Raw genomic sequence first — 15,852 nt, forward strand, 5'->3', positions numbered from 1 at the left:
CAAAATGTTGAAAGAATTCAGGGGAGCCTTAAGAGGTGCATCCCCCATTTCTCCTTCACCAAAAATCCAGTTAGCTGATGTTCTGAAAGAGATGCAAAATCTGAACCCCTACAGATCAGCCGGGCTAGACAATCTGGACCCTCTCTTTCTAAAATTATGTGCCAACATTGTTGCAATCCCCAACACTAGCCTGTTCAACCTCTCTTTCATATCGTCTGAGATTCCCAAAGATTGAAAAGCTGCCGCGATCATCCCCCTCTTCAAAGGTGGAGACACTCTAGAGCCAAACTGCTACAGACCTATATCTATCCTACCCGAATACAAACAGTGCAGCTATTCCCTCCGCAAGGCTATCAAACAAGCTAAGCGCCAGTACAGAGACAAAGTAGAATCTCAATTCAACGGCTCAGACACAAGAGGCATGTGGCAGGGTCTACAGTCAATCACGGACTACAGGAAGAAACCCAGCCCAGTCACGGACCAGGATGTCTTGCTCCCAGGCAGACTAAATAACTTTTTTGCCCGCTTTGAGGACAATACAGTGCCACTGACACGGCCTGCAACGAAAACATGCGGTCTCTCCTTCACTGCAGCCGAGGTGAGTAAGACATTTAAACGTGTTAACCCTCGCAAGGCTGCAGGCCCAGATGGCATCCCCAGCCGCGCCCTCAGAGCATGCGCAGACCAGCTGGCCGGTGTGTTTACGGACATATTCAATCAATCCCTATACCAGTCTGCTGTTCCCACATGCTTCAAGAGGGCCACCATTGTTCCTGTTCCCAAGAAAGCTAAGGTAACTGAGCTAAATGACTACCGCCCCGTAGCACTCACATCCGTCATCATGAAGTGCTTTGAGAGACTAGTCAAGGACCATATCACCTCCACCCTACCTGACACCCTAGACCCACTCCAATTTGCTTACCGCCCAAATAGGTCCACAGACGATGCAATCTCAACCACACTGCACACTGCCCTAACCCATCTGGACAAGAGGAATACCTATGTGAGAATGCTGTTCATCGACTACAGCTCGGCATTCAACACCATAGTACCCTCCAAGCTCGTCATCAAGCTCGAGACCCTGGGTCTCGACCCCGCCCTGTGCAACTGGGTACTGGACTTCCTGACGGGCCGCCCCCAGGTGGTGAGGGTAGGCAACAACATCTCCTCCCCGCTGATCCTCAACACTGGGGCCCCACAAGGTTGCGTTCTGAGCCCTCTCCTGTACTCCCTGTTCACCCACGACTGCGTGGCCACGCACGCCTCCAACTCAATCATCAAGTTTGCGGACGACACAACAGTGGTAGGCTTGATTACCAACAACGATGAGACGGCCTACAGGGAGGAGGTGAGGGCCCTCGGAGTGTGGTGTCAGGAAAACAACCTCACACTCAACGTCAACAAAACTAAGGAGATGATTGTGGACTTCAGGAAACAGCAGAGGGAACACCCCCCTATCCACATCGATGGAACAGTAGTGGAGAGGGTAGCAAGTTTTAAGTTCCTCGGCATACACATCACAGACAAACTGAATTGGTCCACTCACACAGACAGCATCGTGAAGAAGGCGCAGCAGCGCCTCTTCAACCTCAGGAGGCTGAAGAAATTCGGCTTGTCACCAAAAGCACTCACAAACTTCTACAGATGCACAATCGAGAGCATCCTGGCGGGCTGTATAACCGCCTGGTATGGCAACTGCACCGCCCTCAACCGTAAGGCTCTCCAGAGGGTAGTGAGGTCTGCACAACGCATCACCGGGGGCAAACTACCTGCCCTCCAGGACACCTACACCACCCGATGTCACAGGAAGGCCATAAAGATCATCAAGGACATCAACCACCCGAGCCACTGCCTGTTCACCCCACTATCATCCAGAAGGCGAGGTCAGTACAGGTGCATCAAAGCTGGGACCGAGAGACTGAAAAACAGCTTCTATCTCAAGGCCATCAGACTGTTAAACAGCCACCACTAACACTGAGTGGCTGCTGCCAACACACTGACACTGACTCAACTCCAGCCACTTTAATAATGGGAATTGATGGGAAATGATGTAAATATATCACTAGCCACTTTAAACAATGCTACCTTATATAAATGTTACTTACCCTACATTATTCATCTCATATGCATACGTATATACTGTACTCTATATCATCGACGGTATCCTTATGTAATACATGTATCACTAGCCACTTTATACTATACTATGCCACTTTGTTTACATACTCATCTCATTTGTACATACTGTACCCGATACCATCTACTGTATCTTGCCTATGCTGCTCTGTACCATCACTCATTCATATATCCTTATGTACATATTCTTTATCCCCTTACACTGTGTACAAGACAGTAGTTTTGGAATTGTTAGTTAGATTACTTGTTATTACTGCATTGTCGGAACTAGAAGCACAAGCATTTCGCTACACTCGCATTAACATCTGCTAACCATGTGTATGTGACAAATAAAATTTGATTTGATTTGATTTGATTTAAACCCTGGTTTTCTAAGGTCTTCGAAAACCAATTTAATAAATAGATCACTGACCATTTCGAATCCCACCGTACCCTCTCCGCTATGCAATCTGGTTTCAGAGCTGGTCATGGATGCACCTCAGCCACGTACAAGGTCCTAAATGATACAATAAACATCATCAATAAGAGACATTACTGTGCAGCCATATTCATCGACCTGGCCAAGGCTTTCGACTCTGTCAATCACCACATTCTTATCGGCAGACTCAACAGCCTTGGTTTATCAAATGACTGCCTCTCCTGGTTCCCCAACCACTTCTCTGAAACAGTTCAGTGTGTCAAATTGGAGGGCCTGTTGTCCGGACCTCTGGTAGTCTCTATGGGGGTGCCACAGGGTTCAATTCTTGGGCCGACTCTCTTCTCTGTATGCATCAATGATGTCGCTCTTGCTGCTGGTGATTCTCTGATCCACCTCTACGCAGACGACACCAATCTGAATACTTCTGGCCCTTCTTTGGACACTGTGTTAACTAACCTCCAGACGAGCTTAAATGCCATACAACTCTCCTTCCGAGGCCTCCAACTCCTCTTGAAGGCAAGTAAAACTAAATGCATGCTCTTCAAACGATCGCTGCCCGCACTTGCCCGCCCATCCAGCATCAATACTCTGGACGGTTCTTACTTAGAATATGTGGACAACCTCAAATACCTAGGTGTCTGAATAGACTGTAAACTCTCCTTCCAGACTCATTAAACATCTCCAATCCATTAAATCTAGAATCGGCTTCTTATTTCGCAACAAAGCATCCTTCACTCATGCTGCCAAGCATACCCTCGTAAAACTGACCATCCTACCGATCCTCGACTTCGGCGATGTCATCTACAAAATAGCCTCCAACACTCTACTCAACAAATTGGATGCAGTCTATCACAGTGCCATCTGTTTTGTCACCAAAGACCCATATACTTCCCACCACTGCGACCTGTACCCTCTCGTTGGCTTCATACTTGTCACCAAACACACTGAACTGCAAAAATCACTGAAGCTGGAGACTCATATCTCCCTCACTAGCTTTAAGCACCAGCTGTCAGAGCTCACAGATCACTGCTCCTGCACGTAGCCCTGCATGTAATCTGTAAATGGCCCATCCAACTACCTCATCCCAATACTGTATTTATTTATTAATCTTGCTCCTTTGCACCCCAGTATCTCTACTTGCACATTCATCTTCTGCACATCTATTCACTCCAGTGTTTAATTGGTATTTTGTAATTACTTCACCACCATGGCCTATTTATTGCCTTACCTCCCTTATCTTACCTCATTTACACACACTGCATATAGACTCTTTCTACTGTATTATTGACTGTATGTTTGTTTATTCCATGTGTAACTATGTATTGTGTTATGTGCCGAACTGCTTTGCTTTATCTTGGCCTGGTCGCAGTTGTAAATGAGAACTTGTTCTCAAATAGCCTACCTGGTTAAATAAAGGTGAAATGTAAAAAATAAAGAGTACCATCTGTTCCGGAAGACTGTGTGATCACGCTCTCCGCAGCTGATGTGAGTAAGACCTTAAAAACAAGTCAACATTCACAATGCCGCAGGGCCAGACGGATTACCAGGACGTGTACTCCGAGCATGCGCTGACCAACTGGCAAGTGTCTTCACTGACATTTTCAAACTCTCCCTGTCTGAGTCTGTAATACCAACATGTTTTAAGCAGACCACCATAGTGCCTGTGCCCAAGACCACTAAGACAGCCTGCCTAAATGACTACCAACTCGTAGCACTGACGTCTGTTGCCATGAAGTGCTTTGAAAGGCTGGTCATGGCTCACATCAACACCATTATCCCAGAAACCCCAGACTCACTCCAATTTGCATACCACCCCAACAGATCCACAGATGATGCAATCTCTATGGCAGTCCAGACTGCCCTTTCCCACCTGGAAAAAAAGGAACACCTATGTGAGAATGCTATTCATTGACTATAGCTCAGCGTTCAACACCATAGTGCCCTCAAAGCTCATCAATAAACTAAGGACCCTGGGACTAAACACCTCCCTCTGCAACTGGATCCTGGACTTCCTGATGGGCCACCCCAGGTAGTAAGGTTAGGTAACAACACATCCACCACGCTGATCCTCAACACAGGGGCCCCTCAGGGGTGCGTGCTCAGTCCCCTCATGTACTCCCTGTTCACGCATGACTGCATGGCCAGGCACAACTCCAACACCATCATTATGTTTGCCAATGGTAGGCGTGATCACTTACAACAATGAGACAGCCTTTAGGGAGGGGGTCAGAGACAGAGTCAGAGACATGGTTGTGTGGTTCCAGGACAACAACCTCTCCCTCAACGTGATCAAGACAAAGGAGATGATTCCTCAACTAACCTGTGCCCCCGCATTGTGCCCCCTAGTTGAATCCAAGATGGCGTAGCAGTGCAGACTTATTTTTTTACATCTTATTTTGTATATATTTCAATGTTTTTACATCTCTTTTTCCATTTTTAAATTTGATATACCTTCCGGCAACCCAGCTCACCCAATGTGATACGGATCTGCTATTTTTAGACCGTATAGCTAGAACCCCCATCAGAAGATAGTGATCAGATGCTAACCAGGTAATTAGCTACTAGCTGTTTAATCAGTTATCCACTGCTACAGGTCTTAGGCTCAGACACCAGCCGTTTTTTGCCCTGGATAATAACCGCCAGTATGCACATCGCAATATCAACCCTGAGCATACCAGACTGCTTTTCTCCACTACATACTAGATTTCTGCCGTAAGCTCTGGACCATTACTCCAGATAATTCCAGCTAGCTAGCTGCTACTGGGTGGCCCAGCCCTGAAGCTAGACATGAGCCAGGCCCATCTCCCAGCCTGCTCAGTGGACCCTATGATCACTTGGCTACACAGCTGATGCCTCCGGGACTCTTCACTGACATAAGCTCTGGACCTTTGCAGCGGATCATTGCAGCTAGCTAGCTGCTACCGAGTGGCTATAGTGGCTAACGCCATTGTCCCGATGCTAGCACCAGTTAGCCTCGAGCCAGGCACATCTCCCTACTAGCAAACAAAATTACTCCAGCTAAAATACCGCTTTTGTCAATTGGCCTGGACCCTTTGTAGACACGGAGCCCCGCCGATCCATCACGACTGGTATGCCAACGTAATTGCGTCTGATGTGCCCTCAACCGGCACTTGTCGGACGTCGGTGAAGACGCTTCTGCTAGCCCAGGCCTGCTAACTTTATGAACGCTGTGTCTCCCGCATGCTAACGTAGTAACGTCTACCTAACGGCTTCCCTGTTTCATCTATTTCTGTTCACTGGACCCTATGATCACCTGAATACATAGCTGATGCCTGCTGGACTGTTCATTAATAACGGTACTCCATTTTTGTTTATCTGTCGGCCTCAGCCTCGAACTCAGGCCCTGTGTGTAGTTAACTGACCCTCTCTGCCCATTCATCGCTATTTTACCTGTTCTTGTTGTCTTAGCTGATTAGCTATTGTTGTTTTACCCGTTGTTGTCTTAGCTAGCTCTCCCAATCAACACCTGTGATTGCTTTATGTATGGTTTAAATTTCCCGAAATAAGCGAAACAATATTCATACATTTCTAACAAAACAAAGTTTTTGTATATTTTTCATGTTTAACAGATATTTTAATCAATGTCAAACATAGCCACTTTCTGTTATTTATTCAAATGATTTGTTTCTGTGATATTCGGAGACTGAGAAATTGGCGAATGAGTTGATCTGACATACCAGTACGACCTAAGATGGCCTATGGGCGATATAGGAGCTGGTGCCATCATTTAGTTTTAACTTTTGAATGCTATGGGCTGTCAGCCCAGTTCCAATTGCATCTGAAATATGAGACTCTCAACTTGGTTATACAGTGGCTTGCGAAGGTATTCACCCCCTTGGCATTTTTCCTATTTTGTTGCCTTACAACCTGGAAATAAAATAGGTTTTTTGGGGGTTTGAATCATTTGATTTACACAACATGCCTACCACTTTGAAAATGCAAAATATATTTTATTCATGATGCCGCTTGCTTGGTGGTGCGCCTTGCTTGGTGGTGCGCCTTGCTTAGTGGTGTAGCAGACTCTGGGGCCTTTCAGAACAGAACATATATATATACTGAGATCATGTGACAGATCATGTGACACTTAGATTGCACACAGGTGGACATTATTTAACTAATGATGTGACTTATGAAGGTAATTGGTTTTACCTGCGTCCCAAATGAAGTTACACCCTATTCCCTCTGTTGTGCGGGTCAACAGTAGTACAATATGTACAGTACCAATCGCAAAAACCATCAAGCGCAATGATGAAACTGGCTCTCATGAGGACCGTCACAGGAAAGGAAGACCCAGAATTACCTCTGCTGCAGAGTATAAGGACACCAATAATAAGAAGAGACTTGCTTGGGCTAAGAAACAGAAGTTATGGACATTAGACCGGTGGAAATCTATCCTTTCGTCTGATGGGTCCAAATTTGAGATTTTTGGTTCCAACCGCCGTGTCTTTGTGAGACGCAGAGTATGTGAATGGATGATCTCCGCATGTGTGGTTCCCACCATCATCAAGGCAAAGGGTGGTTACTTTGAAGAATCTAAAATGTAATATATATTGGTTACTACATGATTCCATATGTGTTATTTCATAGTTTTGATGTCTTCACTATTATTCTACAATGTTGAAAATAGTAAAAACCCTTGAATGAGTAGGTTTGTATTACAGTGCCATTTGGGAAGTAACCAAAATGTAGTTACATTAATCTTCATAACACCTATACAGCTTAATCTCCAGATTGTAAGATTTTAGTCAATTGAGCACTTAATATACATGTATTTGTGTAAATGGAGGTATTGTTCCTTGAATTCATTAGCAACATTTTCATCAGAAGTGTTATTTGTCTGCCAGAGCGAGTGGTACCTTTACACATGAACAGACAGTCACACATGGTTTGGTAGCCTGGGCCCTTAGTCTGATGTGCTGAATAATCGCCTATGCAAGCATGGGAACCAAATGATCCATCACCCACAGCAAGCTAAAGTAACTCAAATAACAAATATATTGTTCTTAGTGTTGTTCTTTGGCCTGTAAATTAAGAAAACGCTTTGCTTCGTGACCGTAAACATTGTCTCCTCCTACTCCTAGATTATCTTGTCAAGTTGTCTACCACCAAGTCAATTGTAACAATACAAAAGATTTTAAAAGATACAAAAAAAAATGCAAAACAGATCCGTTGGATACCACTTTATCAGTTTGTGTTATTGTTAATTCAGGAGCCATATTCATAAAGTGTTTCAGTTTCAGGATCAGTTTTTTCCTTTATTAATGTTATTCATTTCTGTGTGTGTATTTTATTCTAGACAACCCTAGCCTCCTCAGCCATGTCCCCGTCACTGTGCAGGTGTTGGATGTGAACGACAACCCTCCTGAAATTAACAAGGACAAGGAGGTCATTGTGTGTGAGAGCTCAAGGCCAGGACAGGTGAGCATAAACTGTAGCGCACACACATACACATGAGACAGAAGGTGCTGAGAGCTATGGATTATCTCTCGTCAACTCCCTTGACCTGACTACATGCATTATGCAGTGTACCTTTGTGTTTCCCCCAGCAGTTTGGATGAGAGAGAGAGAGAGAGAGAGAGAGAGAGAGAGAGAGAGAGAGAGAGAGAGAGAGAGAGAGAGAGAGAGAGAGAGAGAGAGAGAGAGAGAGAGAGAGAGAGAGAGAGAGAGAGAGAGAGAGAGAGAGAGAGAGAGAGAGAGAGAGAGAGAGAGAGAGAGAGAGAGAGAGAGAGAGAGATTTATTGTTTATTTCACTTTTGTATATTATCTACCTCACTTGCTTTGGCAATGTTAACACGTTTCCCATTCCAATAAAGCCCCTTGAATTGGAGAGAGAGAGAGCGAGAGAGGGCGGAGGAAGGGAGAGAGAGATTGGGCAGAAGAAGAGAGAGATTGATTGATTCATTGGGCGGAAGAAGAGAGAGATTTTTATTGTTTATTTCACTTTTGTATACTATCAACCTCATTTGCTTTGGCAATGTTAACACATGTTTCCCAGCCAATAAAGCCCCTTGAATTAGAGAGAGAGAGAGAGAGAGAGAGAGAGATTGGGCGGAAGAAGAGAGAGAAAGGAAACAAGGTAGACAGACAGAGAGAAAGAGAGAGAGAGGAGTGGCAAGGAGAGGGGAGTGAAAGAGAGAGGGGGAGCAAGCAGAGTGAGAAAGAGGGGAGGGTTAATGATTGCTCATTCAAAATTCCTCATAGCTCATTCCAATTTGCTCTTTGTAGATTCTTATTCATTTAAATGAAGAATACTGCAGAGATTTTGGACAATCACTTCCAGGGAGGAGGTGCAAGCAGGGGTGGACCAGTGGAGATGGTGGTTTGCCATACAGCCATGTAGCTAATACTTCTTTAAAAATTGGTTTGATAGTGTCACCATTCCTACAGAAACTTGAATGAAATAAGATAACTACATCTTTTTGCTTTTTGTATTTAGGGAGGGGCGGGGATTATTACTTTTGTTAGAGAGTTTGATTGAAAGTGCTACTTACAGTGCCTTGCAAAAGTATTCATCCCCCTTGGCGTTTTTCCTATTTTGTTGCATTACAACCTGTAACTTAAATGGATTTTTAATTGTATTTCATGTAATGGATATACACAAATGTGTCCAAATTGGTGAAGTGAAATGAAAAAAATGACTTGTTTCAAAAAAGTCTACAAAATAGAAAATGGAAAAGTGGTATATGTTTCACCCCCTTTGCTATGAAGCCCTTAAATAAGATCTAACCAATTACCTTCAGAAGTCACATCATTTGTTTAATAAAGTCCAGCTGTGTGCAATCTGTCACATGATTTCAGTATATACAGTGGGGCAAAAAAAGTATTTAGTCAGCCACCAATTGTGCAAGTTCTCCCACTTAAAAAGATGAGAGAGGCCTGTAATTTTCATCATAGGTACACTTCAACTATGACAGACAAAATGAGAAAAGAAAATCCAGAAAATCACATTGTAGGATTTTTTATGAATTTATTTGCAAATGATGGTGGAAAATAAGTATTTGGTCACCTACAAACAAGCAAGATTTCTGGCTCTCACAGACCTATAACTTCTTCTTTAAAAGGCTCCTCTGTCCTCCACTCGTTACCTGAATTAATGGCACCTGTTTGAACTTGTTATCAGTATAAAAGACACCTGTCCACAACCTCAAACAGTCACACTCCAAACTCCACTATGGCCAAGACCAAAGAGCTGTCAAAGGACACCAGAAACAAAATTGTAGACCTGCACCAGGCTGGGAAGACTGAATCTGCAATACGTAAGCAGCTTGGTTTGAAGAAATCAACTGTGGGAGCAATTATTAGGAAATGGAAGACATACAAGACCACTGATAATCTCCCTCAATCTGGGGCTCCACGCAAGATCTCACCCCGTGGGGTCAAAATGATCATAAAGAACGGTGAGCAAAAATCCCAGAACCACACGGGGGACCTAGTGAATGACCTGCAGAGAGTAACAAAGCCTACCCTCAGTAACACACTATGCCGCCAGGGACTCAAATCCTGCAGTGCCAGATGTGTCCCCCTGCTTAAGCCAGTCCAGGCCCGTCTGAAGTTTGCTAGAGAGCATTTGGATGATCCAGAAGAAGATTGGGAGAATGTCATATGGTCAGATGAAACCAAAATAGACCTTTTTGGTAAAAACTCAACTCGTTGTGTTTGGAGAACAAAGAATGCTGAGTTGCATCCAAAGAACACCATACCTACTGTGAAGCATGGGGGTGGAAACATCATGCTTTGGGGTTGTTTTTCTGCAAAGGGACCAGGACGACTGATCCGTGTAAAGGAAAGAATGAATGGGGCCATGTACCGTGAGATTTTGAGTGAAAACCTCCTTGCATCAGCAAGGGCATTGAAGATGAAATGTGGCTGGGTCTTTCAGCATGACAATGATCCTAAACACACCGCCCGGGCAACGAAGGAGTGGCTTCGTAAGAAGCATTTCAAGGTCCTTGAGTGGCCTAGCCAGTCTCCAGATCTCAACCACATAGAAAATCTTTGGAGGGAGTTGAAAGTCTGTGTTGCCCAGCCGCAGCCCCAAAACATCACTGCTCTAGAGGAGATCTGCATGGAGGAATGGGCCAAAATACCAGCAACAGTGTGTGAAAACCTTGTGAAGACTTACAGAAAATGTTTGACCTCTGTCATTGCCAACAAAGGGTATAACAAAGTATTTGTTATTGACCAAAAGCTTATTTTCCACCATAATTTGCAAATAAATTCTTAAAAACCCTACAATGTGATTTTCTTGATTTTTTTCTCATTTTGTCTGTCATAGTTGAAGTGTAACTATGATGAAAATTACAGGCCTCTCTCATCTTTTTAAGTGGGAGAACTTGCACAATTGGTGGCTGACTAAATACTTTTTTGTCCCACTGTATACACCTGTTCTGAAAGGCCCCAGAGTCTGCGACAGCACTAAGCAAGGGGCATCACCAAGCAAGCGGCACCATGGTGACCAAGGAGCTCTTCAAACAGGTCAGGGAAAAAGTTGTGGAGAAGTACAGATCAGGGTTGGGTTATACAAAAATATCAGAAAACTTTGAAAATCCCACGGAGCACCATTGAATCCATTATAAACAAAATGGAAAGAATATGGTGTCACAACAAACCTACCAAGAGATGGCCACTCACCAAAACTCACAGACCAGGCAAGAGGGGCATTAATCAGAGAGGCAACAAAGAGACCAAAGATAACCCTGAAGGAGCTGCAAAGCTCCACAGCGGAGATTGGGGAATCTCTCCATAGGACCACTTTATTAAGACATACACTCCACAGAGCTGGGTTTTACGGAAGAGTGGCCAGATGAAAGCCATTGCTTGAAGAAATAAATAAGCAAACACGTTTGGTGTTTGCCAAAAGGCATGTGGGAGACTTCCCAAACATATGGAAGAAGGTACTCTGGTCAGATGAGACAAATATTTAGCTTTTTGGCCATCAAGGAAAAGTCTGGCGCAAACCCAACACCAGAATAGGAAAAATGCCAATGGGGTGAATACTTTCGCAAGCCTCTGTAAAAAAAAAGGAATGCTGTATATGAAATAACAAAATACAAAACAGAAGCTATTAAAACTGTTGATAAATTGTCGATTCTGATCTAAAGAAGAGATTTTAGGGAAAATAAATTGCAAAATTGGCAAAGCTTTGTCAAGGTGGATAGTTTACGGTACACACAGTTTTATAAGTGGTCCATATTTAGGGAGTAGCAGACTACAAAAATACACTTATATCAAGCACTTTTAGTCCAATGTAGATTTCTGAATGCCTTACATGTCGGCAGTTAAGTTAATAGGTTGGCAGTCAAAGTGGTTGCAGTTTCGGGCACCTCAAAACGTTACCCACAGTGGCAGGGTCAGCCTCTTGCAATTAAGGGTAACAAGCTGACACCAGTGGCAGAAGGGTCTTTGATGCCAACTCACATTGGCTGGGAGGCTGTAGCAGCACGTTCTAGAATTTATAGGCCCTCAACAATATGGCTTCCAGCTGCGAGCTGCGTCTGAAATGTCACCCTATTTTTAATTTTTAATATAGTGCACTTCTCTTGACCAGAGCCCTATTGACAATGGTCAAAAGTAGTGCACTATATAGTGCATAGGGTGCCATTTCAGACAGGCAGGATATTTGTGAAGTTGATGATGCATCACGCAGAGGTCAGATTTATGTGTATATTGGATGTGATCAGAAAAACGAAACGAAACTGTGGATTTTATGTATTTATTTTATTTTTCACCTTTATTTAACCAGGAAGGCTAGTTGAGAACAAGTTCTCATTTGCAACAGTGACCTGGCCAAGATAAAGCAAAGCAGTTTGACACATACAACACAGAGTTACACATGGAATAAACAAACATACAATCAATAATACAGTAGAAAAATCTATATACAGCATGTGCAAATGAGGTAGGTAAAGGCAATAAATAGGCCATGGTGGCGAAGTAATTACAATATAGCAATTAAAAACGGGAATGGTAGAATGTGTGGAAGATGAATGTGCAAGTAGGGATACTGGGTTGCAAATGAGCAAGATAAATAAATAAATACAGTATGGGGATGAGGTACTTGGATGGGCTAATTACAGATGAGCTACGTACAGTGCAGTGATCTGTGAGCTGCTCTGACAGCTGGTGCTTAAAGCTAGTGAGGGAGGTAAGAGTCTCCAGCTTTAGAGATTTTTGTAGTTCGTTCCAGTCGTTGGCAGCAGAGAACTGAAATATTCATCATTTTTGGTTTACACATGTTGCACTCATATGAAGAAAGGTCATGATTGATTATTAGTTAGTTATTGATATATGCTCCTCTTTTTGTTATTTTCTGATTCACGACAGGTGATTCAGACTATGACTGCAGTGGATAAGGATGACTTTGCAAACGGACAGAGATTCTCCTTCTCGTTGCCGAGCGGAGTCCCTGTCAACCCCAACTTCACCCTCAAGGACAACGAAGGTATTTATTGCACTCAATATCATCTGTGTGCATTTCTTATGAATTTCTCTAGCTCTGCCCTGTGGCTAAATCTCCACCCAGGGTTTCACATTCAACCACTCAATACCAGATACCCTCAGATACTGTTCCTGTGAGGTGTATGTTAAATGTCGATCTGATGAGAATTAGGCACTGTTGGCGTTTCAGGGAAAAAAATATGTCACAAAACAGATTGCCATGATGGGGTTGGAAAGTGTTTGGTACCTTTGTTGTTGTCTAACAGATGACATGCTCAAGTCCTTGCGTCTCTTCCTACACCACTCTACCACATGCCTAATTGTTTTGTGTACTAAGCACTAAGGCCGAGTGAGTTGTGAATGGTTTCCATGGCAACTGTCAGCCAGCAGTAAGTCTGATGTGGATATAACAGTACATTTTGAAAAGAAGTGCTATCTAGAACCTAGATGTGTTCTTTGGCTGTCCCCATAGAATAACCCTTTGAAGAACCCTTGTTGGTTCCAGGTAAAAACGTTTTTGGTTCCATCTAGAACCATTTTAAGTTCCATGTAGAACTCTCTGTGGAATAGGTCCTACATGGAACCCAAAATGGTTCTACTTGGAACCAAAAGGGTTTTACCTGTGTCCAAAAAGGGTTCTCAATGGACTGCTAATCCATTGTTTTCTGCACGCGTGGGTTCAGTTCCCATCCTCGTCAAGAATATTTTGGGGAGGCAGGTAAGCTTAGTGGTTAGAGTGTTGGCAAAGTAACAACTGAAAAGTTGCTGGATCGAATCCCGGAGCTGAGGAGGTAAACATCTGTCGTTCTGCCCCTGAACAAGGCAGTTAACCCACTATTCCCCGGCAGGCCGTCATTGTAAACAATAATTTGTTCTTAACTGACTTGCCTAGTTAAATAAAGGTGAAATATATATATAGATATATTTTTTTATTATTATAAGGGGAAAGCCGAAGAACCCTTTTGGAACCCTTTTTTCTAAGAGAGCAGGCTGCGTTAGCTAGCTAAGGTCCCCAGTTTGTCTCTGTGTTGCAATTTTACATTCTCTGCCATGGACGGAAGAACCCATACACAGTTGGAAGTCGAAAGTTTACATACACTTAGGTTGGAGTCATTAAAACTTGTTTTTCAACCACACCACAAATGTATTGTTATTTACAAACTATAGTTTTGGCAAGTCGGCCAGGACATCTACTAGTGATTTTTCCAACAATTGTTTAGAGCAGATTATTTCACTTATAATTCACTATACCAATTCCAGTGGGTCAGAAGTTCTTCATATACAAAGTTGACTGTGCGTTTCAACAGCTTGAAAAAAATCCAGAAAATTATGTCATGGCTTTAGAAGCTTCTGATAGGCTAATCAACATAATTTTAGTCAATTGGAGGTGTACCTGTGGATGTTTTTCAAGGCCAACCTTCAAACTCAGTGCCTCTTTGCTTGACATCATGGGAAAATCAAAAGATATCAGCCAAGACCTCAGAAAAAAAAGTGCAGACCTCCACAAGTCTGGTTCATCCTTGGGAGCAATTTCCAAACACCTTAAGGTACCACATTCACCTGTACAAACAATAGTACGCAAGTATAAACACCATGGGACCACGCAGCCGTTATACCGCTCAGGAATTAGACACGTTCTGTCTCCTAGAGATGAACGTACTTTGGTGCGAAAATTGCAAATCAATCCCAGAACAACAGCAAAGACCTTGTGAAGATGCTGGAGGAAACAGGTACAAAGTATCCACAGTAAAACTTGTAATATATCGATATAACCCGAAAGGCCGCTCAGCAAGGAAGAAGCCACTGCCATGAAAAATCCAGACTACTGTTTGCAACTGCACATGGGGATAAAGATCGTACTTTTTGGAGAAATGTTCTTGGTCTGATGAAATAAAAATAGAACTGTTTGGCCGTATCGACCATTGTTATGTTTGGAGGAAAAAGGGGGAGGCTTGCAAGCCGAAGAACATCATCCCAACCATGAAGCACAGGGGTGGCAGCATTATGTTGTGGGGGTGCTTTGCTGCAGGAGGGACTGATGCACTTCACAAAATAGATGGTATCATGAGGTACAAAAAAATATGTGGATATATTGAAGCAATATCTCAAGAAGACATCAGTCAGGAACTTAAAGCTTGGTCACCAATAGGTCTTCCAAATGGACAATGACCCCAAGCACACTTGTGGCAAATAGCTTCAGGACAACAAAGTCAAGGTATTGGAGTGGCCATCACAAAGCCCTCACCTCAAACCTATAGCAAATGTGTGGGCAGAACTGAAAAAGCGTATGTGAGCAAGGAGGCCTACAAACCTGACTCAGTTACACCAGCTCTGTGGGCCAAAATTCACCCAACTTATTGTGGGAAGGCTGTGGAAGGCTACCCAAAGCGTTTGACCCAAGTTAAACAATTTAAAGGCAATGCTACCAAATACTAATTGAGTGTATGTAAACTTCTGACCCACTGGGATTGTGATGAAAGAAATAAAAGCTGAAATAAATTATTCTCTCAACTATAATTCTGACATTTCACATTCTTAAAATAAAGTGGTGATCCTAACTGACCTAAAACAGGGAATTTGTCTAGGATTAAATGTCAAGAATTGTGAAACTGAGTTTAAAAGTATTTGGTTACTGTGTATGTTAACTTCCGACTTCAACTGTAGGTAGTCCTGGGAGGGAGGAGTTCACAGATCTCTGGATGGATCCGAGGAAGGGAAAAAAGGAAACTAAAATCTATGTGAAAATAGCAGATTAGGCTTTTGAGCCCTTTTAATACCTTAGGTCCGCACCACCAACCTCCTCTGTCCACCATCCAATTATACAGCCCAGAGACTGTAAA

At 43.3% G+C, this 15,852-nt stretch overlaps 1 protein-coding gene across 2 annotated transcripts in view; it reads left to right on the plus strand.

Annotated features, from left to right (window-relative positions):
- The window catches only part of LOC110490018 (cadherin-18), a 404,998-nt gene that overhangs the window by 364,723 nt on the left and 24,423 nt on the right, over positions 1 to 15,852 (plus strand). For both annotated transcript variants that reach the window (XM_021563094.3, XM_021563095.3), the window contains 2 exons: positions 7,872 to 7,993; positions 12,899 to 13,016. In XM_021563094.3, coding sequence (XP_021418769.3) covers positions 7,872 to 7,993; positions 12,899 to 13,016 — 240 coding nt within the window. The remainder of the gene's footprint in view (positions 1 to 7,871; positions 7,994 to 12,898; positions 13,017 to 15,852) is intronic.

Source organism: Oncorhynchus mykiss, chromosome 15, assembly GCF_057628025.1.
Source record: "Oncorhynchus mykiss isolate SJ-2025 chromosome 15, ASM5762802v1, whole genome shotgun sequence".
NCBI classification, from domain to species: domain Eukaryota; kingdom Metazoa; phylum Chordata; class Actinopteri; order Salmoniformes; family Salmonidae; genus Oncorhynchus; species Oncorhynchus mykiss.